Raw genomic sequence first — 16,860 nt, forward strand, 5'->3', positions numbered from 1 at the left:
GACAGCAGTGGAGGAAAGCTAGAGTACAGCAGGCGAAAGATCCGCCCCTCCATCAAGCCCCGCCCCGTCCGGCTAGCTCTGGGATGACCCCTCCCAGAAACAAACTCCGTTCGCTTTGGTCCCGCCCCTTCCAGAGGACCCACCCGATTGGTCTTCCCGCTGCCCTCGCTCCGGATGGCCCCGCCTCTTCCGGCCCACCCCCCCAGACCCCGCCCTGCCCCACCTGGCCTCTAGCTTCCTTCCCTTTCCCAGCGCACGCGTCTCCCGGGGTACCGTGCGTTCCGACGCACTTTGGACACTGAGGAGGGAATGTGGGCGGGTTCCCGCCGTGGCGCCCGGGCGAAGGCTGGAGTCCCTCTCCCTTTCTTCAGGCGTGGGAGCTAAGGCTCGACACGGAGCGCGGGTGACACGCAGGCCCCGGGCATGGCAGCCCCGGAGGCGGCGTCCGCTTCGACTGAGCGCGCGGAAGCGGCGCCCTGGGCTCCGCTGGAGGCCCCCGCCCGCCTCCTGCTGCAGGCGCTGCAGGAGGGGCCGGACGGCGCGCGGCGCGGCCTGGGGGTGCTGCGGACCCTGGGTCGCCGTGGCGGGGAGCCCTTCGCCTGGGGCTACCTCCTGGAGGCGCTGTGCCGGGAGGAGCCCGTCGCGGAGGGCCCGGACTGCCGGCTGCAGCTGTGAGTCGGCCGCGGCCGCCGGCGGGGCGTTGGGCGCGCGTGTCACCCTTCCCAGCCCGGCGCGGGGGGCCGGGGCCGCGCCTCCCCTGCCGGGCACCCTGCGGCACCGCATGGAGACCCTGTGTGCCGGCCTGCACGTGAGGCGTGCCCCCGGCAGGGTGTAAATGAGCGATTATAAGTCACTGGGCTCTAGTCGATTTTAATCGCACATAGTCCATCTCCGGAAAAAAACCGAGCTCGTACCTGCAGTATAGGCATACGTATGCACGATGTTACACGCGTGTTAAAATACGTGCATTATAAAGTACAGAAATGGACATTTAAAATGAGATAAATGACAAACTTCTGGTGGCGGTTGCTTTGTATTATCAGTTTTCAAAGTATGACATACGTTTCAGGGCAAGATCACTTTCGTGATCATTTCTAGTCTTTGGGTCCATGTGCACTTATTTATTTATTATTATTATTAGTTTTTTAACCACTTCATGAGGCTGGCAGTTCCTACTAGGAGCTGAAGTGCTGGCCCTAACCTTTTCTCGTTTGTTTGGTTGTGTTTCCTTATTGGTATTCAGTTGTTATTTTTCAGGCGTCCTTATAAAGTCATTTTGTAAGGGTTCTGGTTTTCTTTTTTTTTTTTTTTTTTGCATTTTTCTGAAGCTGGAAACAGGGAGAGACAGTCAGACAGACTCCCGCATGCGCCCAACCGGGATCCACCCGGCACGCCCACCATGGGGCGACGCTCTGCCCCTCCGGGGCGTCGCCATGTTGCAAACAGAGCCACTCTAGCGCCTGAGGCAGAGGCCACAGAGCCATCCCCAGCGCCCGGGCCATCTTTGCTCCAATGGAGCCTTGGCTGCGGGAGGGGAAGAGAGAGACAGAGAGGAAGGAGGGGGTGGGGGTGGAGAAGCAAATGGGCGCTTCTCCTGTGTGCCCTGGCCGGGAATCGAACCCGGGTCCTCCGCACGCTAGGCCGATGCTCTACCGCTGAGCCAACCGGCCAGGGCCGGGTTCTGGTTTTCTTAAAAAAAGATAATCCTGTATCCATAAATACAATTAACTATCATATTTAACTAAAATACCCAGAAAGTAAAAAAAAAAAAAAAGTGAGTAAGGTGCCACCTGCATCCCCTAGGCATCCGAAGATCCGGCCTTCCACTCTTGGAAACCCCTACCTCTGAATTAGGCTAGAGACTGGAATATGGAGGGCCAATCATATATTAAAAATTCATAATACTTAATTTCTTATGTTTTAGATAGGTAGAAACAGAAGTTGTTGTATTTTTATATTTTCTTTTCATACTCCCAAGTGATGGGTCAGGAGAACTTTCAAAACCCCCAAATTGGAGGCTATAGAAATATTTTCCAGATATCTGGTTTAGTCTAGGGGAGGGGATCTTAACGTAAGGCCCTGGATAGAACTTGTACTTCAGTATCATTCTTTTGTAATTCTATGTCTTCTTTTTCTACATTTAACACTTAACTCCAGTAAGGGTGACCATGCACACAAAAAAGCTAAAAGCCCACCTCTCTACTCCCAAATATCCACCTCAAACTTTTTTTTTTTTTTTAAGAATGAATTGAGGACTTTTTTTTTTTTTTTTTTTTTACAGAGACAGAGTCAGAGAGAGGGATAGATAGGGACAGACAGACAGGAACGGAGAGAGATGAGAAGCATCAATCATTAGTTTTTCATTGGGACTCCTTAGTTCATTGATTGCTTTCTCATATGTACCTTGACTGCGGGCCTTCAGCAGACCGAGTAACCCCTTGCTGGAGCCAGCGATCTTGGGTCCAAGCTGGTGAGCTTTGCTCAAACCAGATGAGCCCGCGCTCAAGCTGGCGACCTCGGGGTCTCGAACCTGGGTCCTTCTGCATCCCAGTCCGACGCTCTATCCACTGCGCCACTGCCTGGTCAGGCAGGACTTCTCTTTATTTTTAAAATGTTTAAGTAGGTCCTGGCCGGATTGCTTAGTTGGTTAGAGCATCATCCCAAAGCACAGAGGTTGCTGGTTCAGTCCCTGATGAGGGCACATACAGGAACAGATCGATGTTCCTCTCTCTCTCTCTCTCTCTCTCTCTCTCTCTCCCTTCCTCTCCGCTAAAATCGATAAATAAGCATTTAAAAATATTGCTTAAGTAAAGAAGATCCCTTCTGGGATGAAGCGGTGTGCATTTCTGAGTCCTGGCATATGTTGATATTTGTTAGGATGAGTCTGAAACCTGCACAAAAAGAAAGGCAAAACCAAGGGAATTTTACCTGATGCCTGAACCCTGTCTCCAGTTTAAATCTTTTTAACTTTTATTCTAGTTTTCTCTTTCAGTGTTTTTCACAAAGAAAATTTGGGGTTTTTTTTCCCCCTCACATGTATCCCCAGACCTGTGTGTGGTGTTGAACAGCTCTGCCCAGCTGTGTACAGAGAGGAGCCGCAGCAGGCTGGGTGGTGGGCAGGCTGCACCGTGACTAGCTGGCACCAGCAAGCCTCAGGTCACACAGCAGCTGGACTTGTGCCCTCACCACCTTACAGACAGCTATAACGCTTTGTCCACGGAAGCCCTGCTGGTATCTGACACTTATTCTCAGAGTCAGTTCATTCAGCAAATGTGCACCAGGTGCCCGCTGGGGACTGGTGCCGTGCTGGGCGCGGGGGCTCAGGAAGGAGACACGGCCTCTGGCTCTGGGGAGCTCATTCTGGTGAAGGGAGCATCAGAGCTGACAGATGGCACCCCTGAGTTCCAGGGCAGTGCCAAGCGGAGCACTGGGCCACAGACAGCCTTGCACAGCATCTGGGAGTATCTTTTTGTAAAGTTTGGGAAAGGACTTATTTTTTTTATGTTTATTTATGTATTTATTTTATTTTTTTTACAGAGACAGGAACGGAGAGAAATGAGAAGCATCAATCATCAGTTTTTCGTTGCAACACCTTAGTTGTTCATTGATTGCTTTCTCATATGTGCCTTGACCGCAGGCCTTCAGCAGACTGAGTGACCCCTTGCTCGAGCCAGTGACCTTGGGTCCAAGCTGGTGAGCTTTGCTCAAACCAGATGAGCCCACGCTCAAGCTGGTGACCTCGGGGTCTCGAACCTGGGTCCTCCACATCCCAGTCCGACGCTCTATCCACTGAGCCACCGCCTGCTCAGGTTTTTTATATTTATTGATTGATTTTTAGAGACAGAGGAAGGGAGAGAGACACAGAGAGAAACACTGACTTATTTGCTACCCGTGCCGTCATTGCTTTGTCTCTTGTATTTTCCCTGACCGGGGGTTGAACCCACAACCTCGGCCTGTCAGGAAGATGCTGTAATCAACTGAGCTACCCTGTCAGGGTCACTTTTTTTTTTCTTACTTTTTTTATGTAAAGAAAAAAGTGTGGGCCTATTATCGAGTAGTCCCGACAAGAATTTTTCAGCTGACTTAGGAAATGTCAAAGCAGGGCCCAGGGTAGGCTAGATGCCCAGTGAACACTTGCTGAATGACTCTAGCAAGTCTCTTAACCGCTTGCCCCTCTCCCCTCTCTGCCACCCAGGAAGCCACTGCTGCTGCTGTTGCCCCGGGTGTGCCGGCGGAACCTGATGTCCCTGTTGATGGCCGTTAGGCCGTCGCTGCCTGAAGACCGGCTGCTCCCTCTGCTGCAGGTCGCCCGGCAGGATCGGAGCCCTGAGCCTGACGCCTGGCTCCGGGCCCTGGGAGAGCTGCTGCGGAGGGACCTGGGCGGTGAGGCGCCCGCGCGGGGAGCATCCCCGCTGTCTGGCAGGTGCCGGAGACAGCTGCGGGACCTGTGTAAGCAGCTGGGCCCCGGGGGCAGGCGCTTCCCGGCGACCTCGTCTCCAGACCCTGAAGAGGAGGAGGAGGAGGAGGACGAGGAGGCCAAGGACCCCCAGCGGCCCGGGAAACGTCGAAAGGAGTCCGAGGAAGAGCCTCCCAGTCCCGAGGGGGAGAGGGCCCCCAAAAGGTTCCGTTGTTTGGAAAGGGAAGAAGAGGGAAGTCACGAGGAAGACAGGGCCAAACGCGAACCTTTGGAAACCTTGGCAGACGGAGGAGGCGCTTCTCCCACGAAGACCCAGCCGGCTGTGGGGGCCGAGCCCAGTGAGGCGGGTCAGAGGCCGCAGGATGCCAAGGGAGCCGCCGCGAGTCTGGAGCTGCCCGAAGCTGTCCAGGTACCAGGACGAGGAGGCGGGTGTAGAGTGGGCCTGCAGGAGTGGGGGGCTTTGTCCAGGGCAGAAGCCGGTTGGGACACTGCCCCTGCTAAGATAACTGGAGGCCGTGGAGCAGGGGACAGGAGGGTGGGGCTGAAGGAATGTGGTCTCTGCTCTACAGACTCTGCTGAAGGGAAGTCGGAAACCCTGGCCCTAATGATCTGTCCCATGAGGCTAAAGGGTACCAGTCAAGAGGAGAGGCTCGGGAGCCCCCGTTCTGTGGGAGCCAGGGTTAAAGCCGGCACCCCGCTCACGACCTGGGGCTGCCCCGTTAGGGTGGGTGCGGAGAAGAGCAGTCGAGACAGCTGGATTTGCACGGCCCCTGTCTAGTTTGAGTTCGTAAGCTCTTTTCAGGGTTTATATTCTTGGCACTCTTGAATCATCCTTGCCTGCCAGCTCCCACCGACGACAGGCCTTCTCAGGAGAGGGAGCCGGGACTGGGCTGGGGGCCGGCGGAGCGGGCGGGACTGGGCAGTGACCGGGCTCTCCTCCGCAGGCCCAGGTGCCCAGGCTGCAGCAGCTGCTCACGACCTTCGGGGAGGTGACTGGCCCTTCCATCTCCCCGGACCTCGGCTGTGCCCAGGCGGCCCCAGTGCAGGGAGGCCCCAGCTGGGTGGTGGGTGGCTGAAGGGGGGTGTGGAGTGAAGATCTGAGGACAGTCGCTGCTGCGCAGTTCTTGCCCGAAGTACAGATATCTCATCTCATCCCAAATGAGTCCCTCCCCTCTGGTAACACCTCCGGGGTCCTCAGCCACCCACTGTAGTCGAAGGGGTGACCTCAGTGACTGGTCCCTGGGCACTCTGCCAGCCCTAACCCGGGTTTGCCTCCCCAGGGGTTGGAGGGTGCCCCGCCAGCTGAGCTGCAGCTTCTCCATGAATGCAGCCCCGGCCAGGTGAGTCCAGAACGACTGCCTGGCCCTGAGCGCACACCCCTCTCCCTGCCCTCTCCGTTCCACTCCGCCTCCCTGTCTCCAGTGGCGTTTCTCGGGCGGGAGCTTGTTGGGTTGTTTGGTCTCAGGCAGGGCTCATCCTGAGAGGTTTCTTAGTCCTCTCCCACAGCCCGTAGGGAAGCCCGCCCAGCCTCACTTTACCCTGCAGTGTCCTTGCCCTCCCCCTCGGCGGCCCGGTTGGGCTGAGAGCCTAGCAGAGACAGAGTGTGTGTCCCTCTGTCCCCCTTCCTGCTCAGCAGGTGGCCCTGCTCTGTGCCCAGCTGCAGCTGCCCCAGCTCTCGGACACAGGTCTCCTGCGGCTCTGTACCTGGCTGCTGTCCCTTTCACCAGCTCTCAGCCTCGGCAACGCCACTGTGCTGGCCAGGAGCCTCTTTCTTGGACGGGTAGGCACATCCGGGGGCGCACTCGGGCGGGCAGGCCCGGCGAGGCACGCTGGGACGGCCGGGTACACTGAGGGAGAGGGTCTGAGCGCTCAGAAGGGTGGTGCTTGCGGGAGGCTGTCCCCAGCCTTGCGGGCATCTGGCCCGCCCAGGCAGCCTGGGGCAAGGGAAGGGCATGGACCCCAGGCCATCTACCCACATGGCCCCTCGTTCCTCCTTGAACCTCAGACCTTCAGAAGGATTTGGGAACTGGGGAAGGGAGCTAAGTGCTTCTTCCAGTGGGCGGGTCCATATAGTCCTCCATGAAAGAACTTTTCTTTCCCTCTGTAACACATACCACCATCTGAAATATGTGTCTAGTCAGCACTTAGTGAAGAGAAGAGGAAACGGATTAAATAGTATTTTCCTTGGCCCTGGCCGGCTGGCTCAGTGGTAGAGCGTCGGCTTAGCATGTGGAAGTCCCGGGTTCGATTCCAGGCCAGGGCACACAGGAGAAGCAACCATCTGCTTCTCTACCCTTCTTCTTCTCCTTTCTCTCTATCTCTCTCTTCCCTTCCTGCAGCCAAGGCTCCCTTGGAGCAAAGTTGACCTGGGTGCTGAGGATGGCTCCATGGCCTCCACCTCAGGTGCTAGAATGGCTCCGGTTATAACGGAGCAACACTCCAGATGGGCAGAGTATCGCCCCCTAGTGAGCATGCTGGGTGGATCCCGGTCGGGCGCATGCATGAGTCTCTCTGCCTCCTCGCTTCTCACTTCAGAAAACTACAAAAAATAAAAAATAAATAAAATAAATAGTATCTTCCTCCCTGTTGGCTGTAGATTCTGTCCCTGACTTCCTCAGCCTCTCGCCTGCTGACAACTTCCCTGACTTCCTTCTGTGCCAAGTACACCTACCCCGTCTGCAGAGCTCTCCTTGGCCCTGTGCTCCAGGCCCCAGAAGCAGGTGAGTCAGAAACCAGCCTCCACGGGTGGCCCTGGCAGGAGCTGGGTGTCCAGCGAGTGTAAACCTGTTACTTCTCGGACGAGGCCCCTGTAACGGACCGAGCGCTCTGTCCCTACCCAGGTCCAGCTCAAACAGAGCTACTGTGTTGCCTGGTGGAGGACGAGGCCCTGGAGCCAGACAGGCAGGTCCACGTGCTGGGGTGAGTGTATCCGCCGCCATGCCCCTCCCACGTGCTCCCTCGGGCCAAGTCTGTTCCTGGCGTTGTGGAGTGGGAGCCAACTGGGCATCAGACCCTGTGCCCAAAACACAGGAGGTGCCCCCTCTCGCTGTTGTTGAACCTGGCTTTTGCCTTCCCATGTGGGCCCGTGCAAGTTGCTGTTCTGTGCCCACTTCCCAAGCCCGGGCTGTCAGTCTTTCATGCCAGGTGCCTTGTGGAATGCTGAGATGAGGTTGGGGGTCCCAGCTCTTGAGGAGTTCACAGCGTAGTTGGAAACTGGCACTGTGTTGCCCTGGTCGAATAGCTCCATTGGTTAGAGCAGTGGTAGTCAACCTGGTCCCTACCGCCCACTAGGGGGCGTTCTAGCTTTCATGGTGGGCGGTAGCGGAGCAACCAAAGTATAAATAAAAAGATAGATTTAACTATAGTAAGTTGTTTTATAAAGATTTATTCTGCCAAACTTAGCGAAAATCCGACATAAAGTACTTGGTTAGTAATTATTATTATATGCTTTAACTTGCTGTAACTCTGCTTTATAAATTTTATAAAGTAAAGTGACTTTCTTACTTTATAAATCACCATTACTGTGGAACCGGTGGGCGATTAGAAAATTTTACTTCTAACAGAGATACAGAAGTGGGCGGTAGGAATAAAAAGGTGGACTCCCCGTGGGTTAGAGCATTGTCCTGATATGCTGAGGTTGCTGGTTCAGTCCCTAGTCAGGGCACGTAAAGAAACAGATCAATGTTTCTGTCTCTCTCCCTTCCCCTCTCTCTAAAATCAATAATTTTTTTGAAAAAGAAAGAAATTGGCACTGTGGTTGAGAGCAGTGGCTCTGTAGTCAGACATGGTTTCAGATCTCAACCTTGTCCTTTTTTTTTTTTTTTTCTGTATTTTTCTGAAGCCGGAAACAGGGAGAGACAGTCAGACTCCTGCATGCGCCCGACCGGGATCCACCTGGCACGCCCACCAGGGGGTGACACTCTGCCCACCAGGGGGCAATGCTCTGCCCCTCCGGGGCGTCGCTCTGTTGCGACCAGAGCCACTCTAGTGCCTGGGGCAGAGGCTGAGGAGCCATCCCCAGCACCCAGGCCATCTTTGCTCCAGTGGAGCCTCCACTGCAGGAGCAGAAGAGAGAGACAGAGAGGAAGGAGAGGGGGAGGGGTGGAGAAGCAGATGGGCGCTTCTCCTGTGTGCCCTGGCCGGGAATCGAACCTGGGACTTCTGTGCGCCAGGCCGACACTCTACCACTGAGCCAATCGGCCAGGGCCAACCTTGTCCTTTTTTAAAATGAGTAATTCAGACAGGTTATTTCATATCTCTGAGCCCCACAGAGCTTCTTCATGTGAAAGAAGGGGATAATATGCGTTCTGTAGGACTTCTCCAGATAGTAAATGCAATAATCCATGTAAAGACTGCAGTATAGTATTTGGCACTTAGTGAATACTCAGAAATTGTTATTAAATTGATATTAAAACTGGGGAATCAGGACACAGACATGCAGGAATAACGAGTAGGTAAGACCCCATTGGACACCAACATGCACTGTAGAATGCTAAGTCTAAAATAAAAAGGGGACAGTCTTGAAGACTATCAGCCACTACATAGCAAACCCCGTCTGTGCTTTGTTTATTTATTTATTCATTAGAGATTTTACTGAGTGATTCTACAGAGAGAAGAGAGTGGGGGAGAATGAGAAGTATCAACTCATAGTTGCTTCACTTTAGTTGTTCACTGATTGATTGCTGTATGTGCCTTGACCAGGCATGCCCAGGGTTTCAAACCGGCGACCTCAGCGTTCCAGGTGGACACTCTGTCCACTGCGCCACCACAGGTCAGGCAGCACTGTCTGTGCTTTAGAGTCATTATCTCAGTTAGTCTTCGCGCACCTGCTGCCACCATAGAGACGGTAGACTGACGCTCAGACAGGGTGAGGGGCGTGGCCAGAGTTCACGCAGCGAGCACGTGAGACAAAGCCGGGGATCAAATCCAGGTCCGCACCCGAGAGGCCACACTGTCCGTGTGACATGCTGCCTTTCCAGACAAGCCCAGGGCCGCGGTAGAACAGGAAGCCCGCTGGCGCGGGCCGCCCAGTGCATTGGGCCCCGCAGGGAGGACTCGCCTTCGGGAAGCCTCACGTGGGTCATCCCATCCACCGTCCTGTTCCCCGGTTGCCCGCACCTTTTGTACATCCCACTGCCAGCTCCTTATCGTCAGCTCCCGGGGTCTTGGGTTGTGGCCGGCCGGCACCAAGTGTGGGCGCTGCTGCAGCAGGGGGCTCTGACCCCTTCCTCTGCTAGCTGGGGATCCCGGCTGTCCCCAGCCTGTCCCTGCCTTGGGGAAGGAGCAGTAGAGACCCAGGCTGGGGTGGGAGGCCAGGCCTGACCCCGGCGCCTGTGCTTTGCAGGCAGATCCTGGAGCTGCCCTGGAAGGAGCAGACATTCTCGGTGTTGCAGTCACTCCTGGAGCGACAGGTACGGGGCTCCCTCAGGGAGCAGGGACAAAACAGTGCTGCGGAGCTGTGGACGGGCGTGGGCGCCTGGGCTTCCAGTCCCTTGGTGATCACTGCCCTACAGCAGGGTGCCTGTGGCAGCGGGAGGGTCCCGGGGCATCAGGCTGGCAGCGCAGAGCGGGCTGTGTGGTAAATCCCTTCTCTGCCTCTCACTGGCTCTGTCCTTGGGCAGGGACTTTCTGTGGTGTGTGCATAAATTTCATTTTATTTTTCAGGAGGTTATAAATTTATATGTTCACAATTTTGGAAGCTCAAAAAAGAAATAGCCTGATAGCTCTGTTGGTTAGAGCATTGTTCCGCTGCACAGAGGTTGCCAGTTCAATCCCCCGTCAGGGCCACATACAGGAATGGGTTGATGTTCCTGTCTCTCTCTCTCGCCCTCTCCCTTCCTCTCTCTAAAATCAATAAAATAAACTTTTTTTAGGGTTGTTTTTTTTTTTGTATTTTTCTTAAGTTGGAAACGGGGAGGCAGTCAGACAGACTCCCCCATGCGCCCAACCGGGATCCACCCGGCATGCCCACCAGGGGGCGATGCTCTGCCCATCTGAGGCATTGCTCTGTTGCAACCAGATCCATTCTAGCACCTGAGGTAGAGGCCACAGAACCATCCTCAGCCCCCGGGCCAACTTTGCTCCAGTGGAGCCTTGGCTGTGGGAGGAGAAGAGAGAGACAGAGAGGAAGGAGAGGGGGAGGGGTGGAGAAGCAGATGGGCGCCTCTCCTGTGTGCCCTGGCCGGGAATCAAACCCGGGACTCCTGCACGCCAGGCCGACGCTTTACCACTGAGCCAACCGGCCAGGGCTATTTTTTTTTTAAGAAAGAAATTTTCTTTCCTCCCTCCCTCCCTCCCTCCCTCCCTCCCTCCCTCCCTCCCTCCCTTCCTTCCATTTATTTTTTACAGAGACAGAGGGGGAGTCAGAGAGAGGGATAGACAGGGACAGACAGACAGGAACAGAGAGAGATGAGAAGCATCAATCATTAGTTTTTCATTGCGTGTTGCAACACCTTAGTTGTTCATTGATTGCTTTCTCATATGTGCCTTGACCGTGGGCCTTCAGCAGACCGAGTAACCCCTTGCTGGAGCCAGCAACCTTGGGTTCAAGCTGGTGGGATTTTGCTCAAACCAGATGAGCCCGCGCTCAAGCTGGCGACCTCAGGGTCTCGAACCTGGGTCCTCTGCATCCCAGTCCGACGCTCTATCCACTGCGCCACCACCTGGTCAGGCTAGGTTTTATTTATTTTTCAGAGAGACAAGAGAGAGAGAGAGAGAGGGCGGGAGGAGCAAGAAGTATCAACTCCCATATGTGCCTTGACCAGGCAAACCTTGGGTTTTGAACCAGCAACCTCAGCATTCTAGGTTCAGGCTTCATTTACCGGGTCATCACAGATCAGGCCAAAATGAACATTAAAAAAAAGGAAAGAAAGAAAAAGTTTGCCTGACTAGATGGTGGCACAGTGGATAGAGCATTGGCCCGGGACACTGAGGACCCAAGTTCGAAATCCCGAGGTCACTAGCTTGAGCGTGGGATCATAGACATGACCCCATGGTCACTGGCTTGAGTCCAAGGTCATTGGCTTGAGCCCAAGGTCACTGGCTTGAGCAAGGGGTCACTGGCTCAGCTGGAGCCCCCTGGTCAAGGCACATATGAGAAAGCAGTCAACTAAGGTACCACAGCTGTGAGGTGATGCTTCTCACCTCTCTCCCTTCCTGTCTGTCTGTCCCCCCACCCTCATTAAAAAAAAGAAAGAGCCTGACCTGTTGTGGTGCAGTGGATAAAGCGTCGACCTGGAAATGCTGAGGTTGCCGGTTCGAAACCCTGGGCTTGCCTGGTCAAGGCACATAGGGGAGTTGATGCTTCCAGCTTCTCCCCCCTTCTCTCTCTCTGTCTCTCTCCCTCTCTCTCCTCTAAAAATGAATAAATAAAATTCAAAAAATTAAAATAAAATAAAAAGAAAGAAAGAAATAGTGAAAAATGTCCCCCAGTCACCCAGATTCTGCCCCCCTGGGTGAACAGCTGCTAGTTTCAGGGGAACCTCCCAGAGATGCTTTGTATCGACAAAGACACATGTTTAAATGTGCTTTGCTTTTGATATAAGATGGTAACACCAAGCTCGGTGCTCTGTATTTTGCATTATTCACCTAACAGTATTCAGGTAGCAGTGGCAGTTTTCCTGTGTCAGTACCTAACCCTCTGCCTCACTTGTATGTAACTTAGGTGCTGACCTAACCTCTTTGCCTGCTCCTCATTACAGAGGGGAGTGAGGATAGCACCTGCCACTTCAGAATGGGGTGGAGGGTATTGTGTTTCTTAAAAATCTTTCTTCTTTTTCTTTAAAAAAAAGATTCTATTTATTGACTTTAGAGACAGAAAGTGAGAGAGAAAGGGTAGGGAGAAATGGGAAGCATCAACTCATAGTAGCTTCTTGTAAGGGCCTTGACCAGGCAAGCCCGGGGTTTTGAACAGGTGACCTCAGCGCTCCAGGTCGATGCTTTATCCACTGCGCCGCCACAGGGCAGCATTAGGTGAGGTTTGAACGGGATAACTGGTGTAAAGGGCTCAGAATGGTGCCTGGTGCACAGAATGTTCGCTAACTGATTGCTATGAAGCGCTGTTGTTCTGCGGGCAGGACCGCTCCTGTGTACCTGCTGCCACCACGCCAGGCTAGGCATCCTAATCTGAGCCTTTGCAGCCCGAGCCACCATTCCCTGAGAGCGCTGTGCCAGGCTTTCTCTCATTTAATCCTTTCCCCAGTCTTCCAAGTTAGCGTTTATGAGTCCCATTTCCCGGACGTGGAAACGGAGGCTTATCTTGGCTAAGTGATGGCATACGGTCACCCCGTTAAGGAGCGGTGGAGTTGCGAATTGAATGCAGGGCCTTTTCTTGTGCTCCTGTCCCATGTGTGCAGGTGGAGATGACCCCCGAGACGTTCGGCGTGCTGATGGAGAGGCTCTGTAGAGAGGGGCTGGCCGCTGCCACGTCCGTCGCCTATGCCAAGCTCATGCTGACAGTGATGACCAAGTATCAGGCCAGTGTGAGTGTTCACGGGGCCACGAGGGCTGCTCCTGCTGCTCTGAACCGGCCAGGAACCTGTCCATCTGTGTGCCAGGGTGAAAACCCCGAGTGTTAGCGGGGAAACCACAAGTTCACGCCCAGGACTAGGGAATGAGACTCCTTAGAAGTCTGCGCATCCAGCCAACACGGCTGTGGGCCAGATGCTATGTGGGGAGTCAGCAGTAACTGTATCACACTCCCTGTCTTTGACTTGACCCTCTCCCCTAACACTGGGCCAGCCAGAGGGGAGAGGGGATGAACAGATTATTGTAACATCTGCTAGGAGCCAGGTGACAGGTGTGCACAGGGTTTCCGGTGGCAGAGGAAGAGGGGACAACTAGCCCTTGTTTGTGGTTGTGAATTGGGACAGGGTCCCTGCCTCGTAAAAGGTGAGTGGTAGTTAAGGGCCAAGGTAGAGGAAAGGACGTTCCAGGCAAAGGCAACAGTGACCGTCCAGGGGGCTGCGGTAGCTCACTGTAGCTGGGCCCTAGAAACGTGGGACTCGGTAGGGTGAGAGGGCGGAGAGCTGGAGCACCAAGAGCGGGTACCTGCGTAGCCCCTGCTACCTCTCAGAGCTGAAGCACCAAGAGCGGGTACTCGCGTAGCCCCTGCTACCTCTCGGAGCTGAAGCACCAAGAGCAGGTACCTGCGTAGCCCCTGCTACCTCTCAGAGCTGAAGCACCAAGAGCGGGTACTTGCATAGCCCCTGCTACCTCTCGGAGCTGAAGCACCAAGAGCGGGTACCTGCGTAGCCCCTGCTACCTCTCGGAGCTGAAGCACCAAGAGCGGGTACCTGCGTAGCCCCTGCTACCTCTCGGAGCTGAAGCACCAAGAGCGGGTACCTGCGTAGCCCCTGCTACCTCTCGGAGCTGAAGCACCAAGAGCGGGTACCTGCGTAGCCCCTGCTACCTCTCGGAGCTGAAGCACCAAGAGCGGGTACCTGCGTAGCCCCTGCTACCTCTCGGAGCTGAAGCACCAAGAGCGGGTACCTGCGTAGCCCCTGCTACCTCTCGGAGCTGAAGCACCAAGAGCGGGTACCTGCGTAGCCCCTGCTACCTCTCGGAGCTGAAGCACCAAGAGCGGGTACTCGCGTAGCCCCTGCTACCTCTCGGAGCTGAAGCACCAAGAGCGGGTACCTGCGTAGCCCCTGCTACCTCTCGGGCACTGCACTAAACCTACCTCACATCCGTTCACTGGCTGGTTTCTTACAGGCGTTAGCACCAGGTGACAGTAACTGTATCAGCTCCGTTTCATGTATTTATTTGTATTGTAAACATTTCCCCATGTCATTACATTTTCTTATCTAGCTCATTTTTAAAAATTGATTTTAGAGAGACAGAGAGAGGAAGGGAAGGAGAGAGAGAATCACTCATTTGTTGTTCCACTTAGTTGTGCATTCACTGATTGCTTCCCATACGTGCCCTGACCTGGGATCAAACCTGTAACCTTGGCATTTTCGGGGGCGATGCTCTCGCCAACTGAGCTACTAGCCAGGGCCATTAGCTTCATTTTATAGATAAGGAAACAGACTCAGAGAGGTCAAGGTAACTTGCCTAATGTCACAGTGCCAGGCCATGGTAGCATCTTAGGAAGGGAGGGCCCTGTCGGTTATGGTGAGGAGCTTGGACTTTATCTTGAAGGTCTGGTATTCTTGGCTGTGGTCTCTTTACCCTTTTCTTGGGAGTCACAGGCCCATTTGATGGTTTGGTGAAAGCTATCGCTCCTCCCAGGAAAATGAATACATGAACACATATCAGACAGAAGGCCCCTGGAATCCTCCAGAACCTGGAAGGAGGAACTCCTGTACGAGGCCTCCGGAGCACACCCAGGGCCTTCAGTTGGAGTGGCTTGATCAGATTCGCATTTTATCAATAAACCTCTGACTTCTGTTAGGAGTGGGCCTTAGAGAATGAAGACGCAGGGTGGAGGCCTATCGGGAGGTTGTAGCAACAGGTCAGGAAAGAAACAGCGTGGCCCGGAAGGACCGTGGCAGCTGCAGAGGGGTGACCAGAAGCCGTCTGCTCACCTGTGACGGGGAGGGTTGTGAGGATCGTAGGTTGTCATGCCTGTGAGGTGCTGCCACGTAGGAAGCACTGGGCTGTCAGGGTTACTGACATGGCAGTTAGTACTTGGCCCAGGCCCCCCCGAATCCGAAGACCTCACCTCACCGTGGTGATACAGTGAGGTTCGGTGGCCCGGGAAGTCTTCGCCTCCTTCCATCATCTGTGTGTCCTGGTTCCTCTGCTTTCTGAGCAGAGCCCGTGGTCAGGTGGGAGGGGAGGGACCAGCCGCTAGAGTCCTGGCACGGTTCTTCCTTCTCCCTAGATCACCGAAACCCAGAAGCTAGGCCTGGCCAGCCCGCTGGCGCTCAACACCACTTTCCTGAGGAAGTCCCTGCAGGCCGCCCTGAGACGCCTGGCCCCCTGACCCTCCACCGCGGGGCGCTCTTCTACAGCTCCCTCACCAGCTCCCTGAAGGACACCTCCACCCTCCGCACGGCGCCCGGACCCCTGGGCTGGGGGTAAAGGCTGAGCCTGGCCCTCCCAGGCTCCAACTGCCTCCCTGTTCCAGCTGCAGAGAGGCCATCTTGGATGAGCTGGATTTCCAAGGGCTGCTGACCTCGGCTCTCTCCTTGTCACTTCTGCCTCAGGCTGCGGCGACAGAAACTCTCCTATAAACCCCATAGGGTCCCAGCAGACCCAGCACAGACAAATGGTGCTTCAGGAGCCCTGGGGGACCTGGATGCTCAGTACAGATCTCTTGTTCTCCAGTGTATGTTATGATCCTCTGTTTGTTCTATAATGTATCTGGTATTTAATAAAAAGCGAGAGGCTCAATAATATCTCATTAGAAGCAGTGCCCGCTTTCCTATGAACTCAGGGTATTTGTTGAAAATCAACTCACCCCCCCCCCCCAGCACTGCATCCTGCTCAGTGAGGGGGCATCTTTTCCCCAGTGAAATGTTTTGTGAGGGGAAGGTGGTCCAGTTCTGGAGTTCCTTCATTCCTGTTCTGTGTGGTCCTGCACCCCAGCCCTATTAGGTGCCTGTGGAGTAGGTGTGGGCAGTGACCACTGGGGGCCGGGGGGGGGGGGTGCTTGAGGTGGGAGTGAGTCAGTCTGGAGTTGGGGGCTGCTTTTGGGGAGATGCTTGAGTAGGGCTCCAGGGCTCTTGGGGTTACTGTGGGCCGAGAAGAGGGTGGTGCCTGAACAGGAGGGGGCGGACAGGGTGTGCAATACTGTGGGCATGTCTAACTTTTCTTTTTTAAGATTTTATTTATTGATTTTATAGAGAGGAGAGGAGAGACGGGTGGGGTAGTGAGAAGTATAGTTGCTTAACTTCAGGTGTTCTTGGCTTGCTTGATGCATGTGCCTTGACCAGGGTCTGGAACCCATGGCCTCAGCATTCCAGGTCGAGGCTCTGTCCACGGTGCCACCACAGGCCAGGCCTGTTTAACATCTTTATGTTCCCACAGCACCTAGCGAGGCGCCTTGTTCATAGGAAACGCTGAACAGGTAGATGCTACTGAAGCAACAGTCGGGTGAACGTTCATTCCAGCCCTTCCCCACTGCAGGCTGTCAGGGGCCAAGAACACAACTGGATGGCCATGTCCCTTCTCACAACTCTGTCGGGAGCGCTGAGCCCCCCATTAGAGCGAGGCGATGAGGATACAGAGGTCAGGAGTAAAGCCTGCTTTTGAGAACCGAGACAGGTGCGAAGGTGGGCAGAGGAAGTCTGGGGACAAACATGCAGGAGTTGCAGCACCCTCTCAAACGGCCATTACAAATGCGGTGCCCAGTATGCGTGACTTTTGAAGCTCGAGCCCTAGCCTCTTCCTTAAGGACCTGGCAGCTGCTGACGCGAAAGCGGAACGTCTCAGTGTGCCGCCTGGCGTCCCAGACTGCGGCATCTCTAGCGGTGCCACGTGCGGCTGCGCCCTCCAGC

At 54.8% G+C, this 16,860-nt stretch overlaps 1 protein-coding gene across 4 annotated transcripts; it reads left to right on the forward strand.

Moving 5' to 3' along the window:
- Positions 1-235: 235 nt before the first annotated feature.
- Positions 236-15,759, forward strand: FANCE (FA complementation group E). Of its 4 annotated transcripts, none has more exons than XM_066233580.1 (10): positions 236-671; positions 4,196-4,826; positions 5,362-5,406; positions 5,698-5,757; positions 6,051-6,197; positions 7,014-7,137; positions 7,258-7,336; positions 9,762-9,828; positions 12,772-12,897; positions 15,243-15,759. In XM_066233580.1, exons 1-10 carry the CDS (start codon positions 424-426, stop codon positions 15,342-15,344), a joined length of 1,629 nt encoding a protein of 542 aa, XP_066089677.1. In that variant the 5' UTR covers positions 236-423; the 3' UTR covers positions 15,345-15,759. The 4 variants fall into 4 exon arrangements, with proteins under 4 accessions (XP_066089677.1, XP_066089868.1, XP_066089961.1 ...); XM_066233674.1 differs by having other exon boundaries at positions 237-671; positions 6,054-6,197; XM_066233771.1 differs by lacking the exon at positions 5,362-5,406.
- The last annotated feature ends 1,101 nt before the right edge of the window (positions 15,760-16,860 follow it).

Source organism: Saccopteryx bilineata, chromosome 1 (assembly GCF_036850765.1).
Source record: "Saccopteryx bilineata isolate mSacBil1 chromosome 1, mSacBil1_pri_phased_curated, whole genome shotgun sequence".
Taxonomy (NCBI): domain Eukaryota; kingdom Metazoa; phylum Chordata; class Mammalia; order Chiroptera; family Emballonuridae; genus Saccopteryx; species Saccopteryx bilineata.

What these genes read in the sequence shown, in the direction of transcription:
- FANCE (XM_066233580.1), top strand. Translation starts at nt 424, where the DNA reads ATGGCAGCCCCGGAGGCGGCGTCCGCTTCGACTGAGCGCGCGGAAGCG. An exon ending in TGCTCACGACCTTCGGGGAG is followed by an intron (nt 5,407 to 5,697) that starts GTGACTGGCCCT and finishes TTGCCTCCCCAG; the next exon opens with GGGTTGGAGGGTGCCCCGCC. An exon ending in AGTCACTCCTGGAGCGACAG is followed by an intron (nt 9,829 to 12,771) that starts GTACGGGGCTCC and finishes CCATGTGTGCAG; the next exon opens with GTGGAGATGACCCCCGAGAC.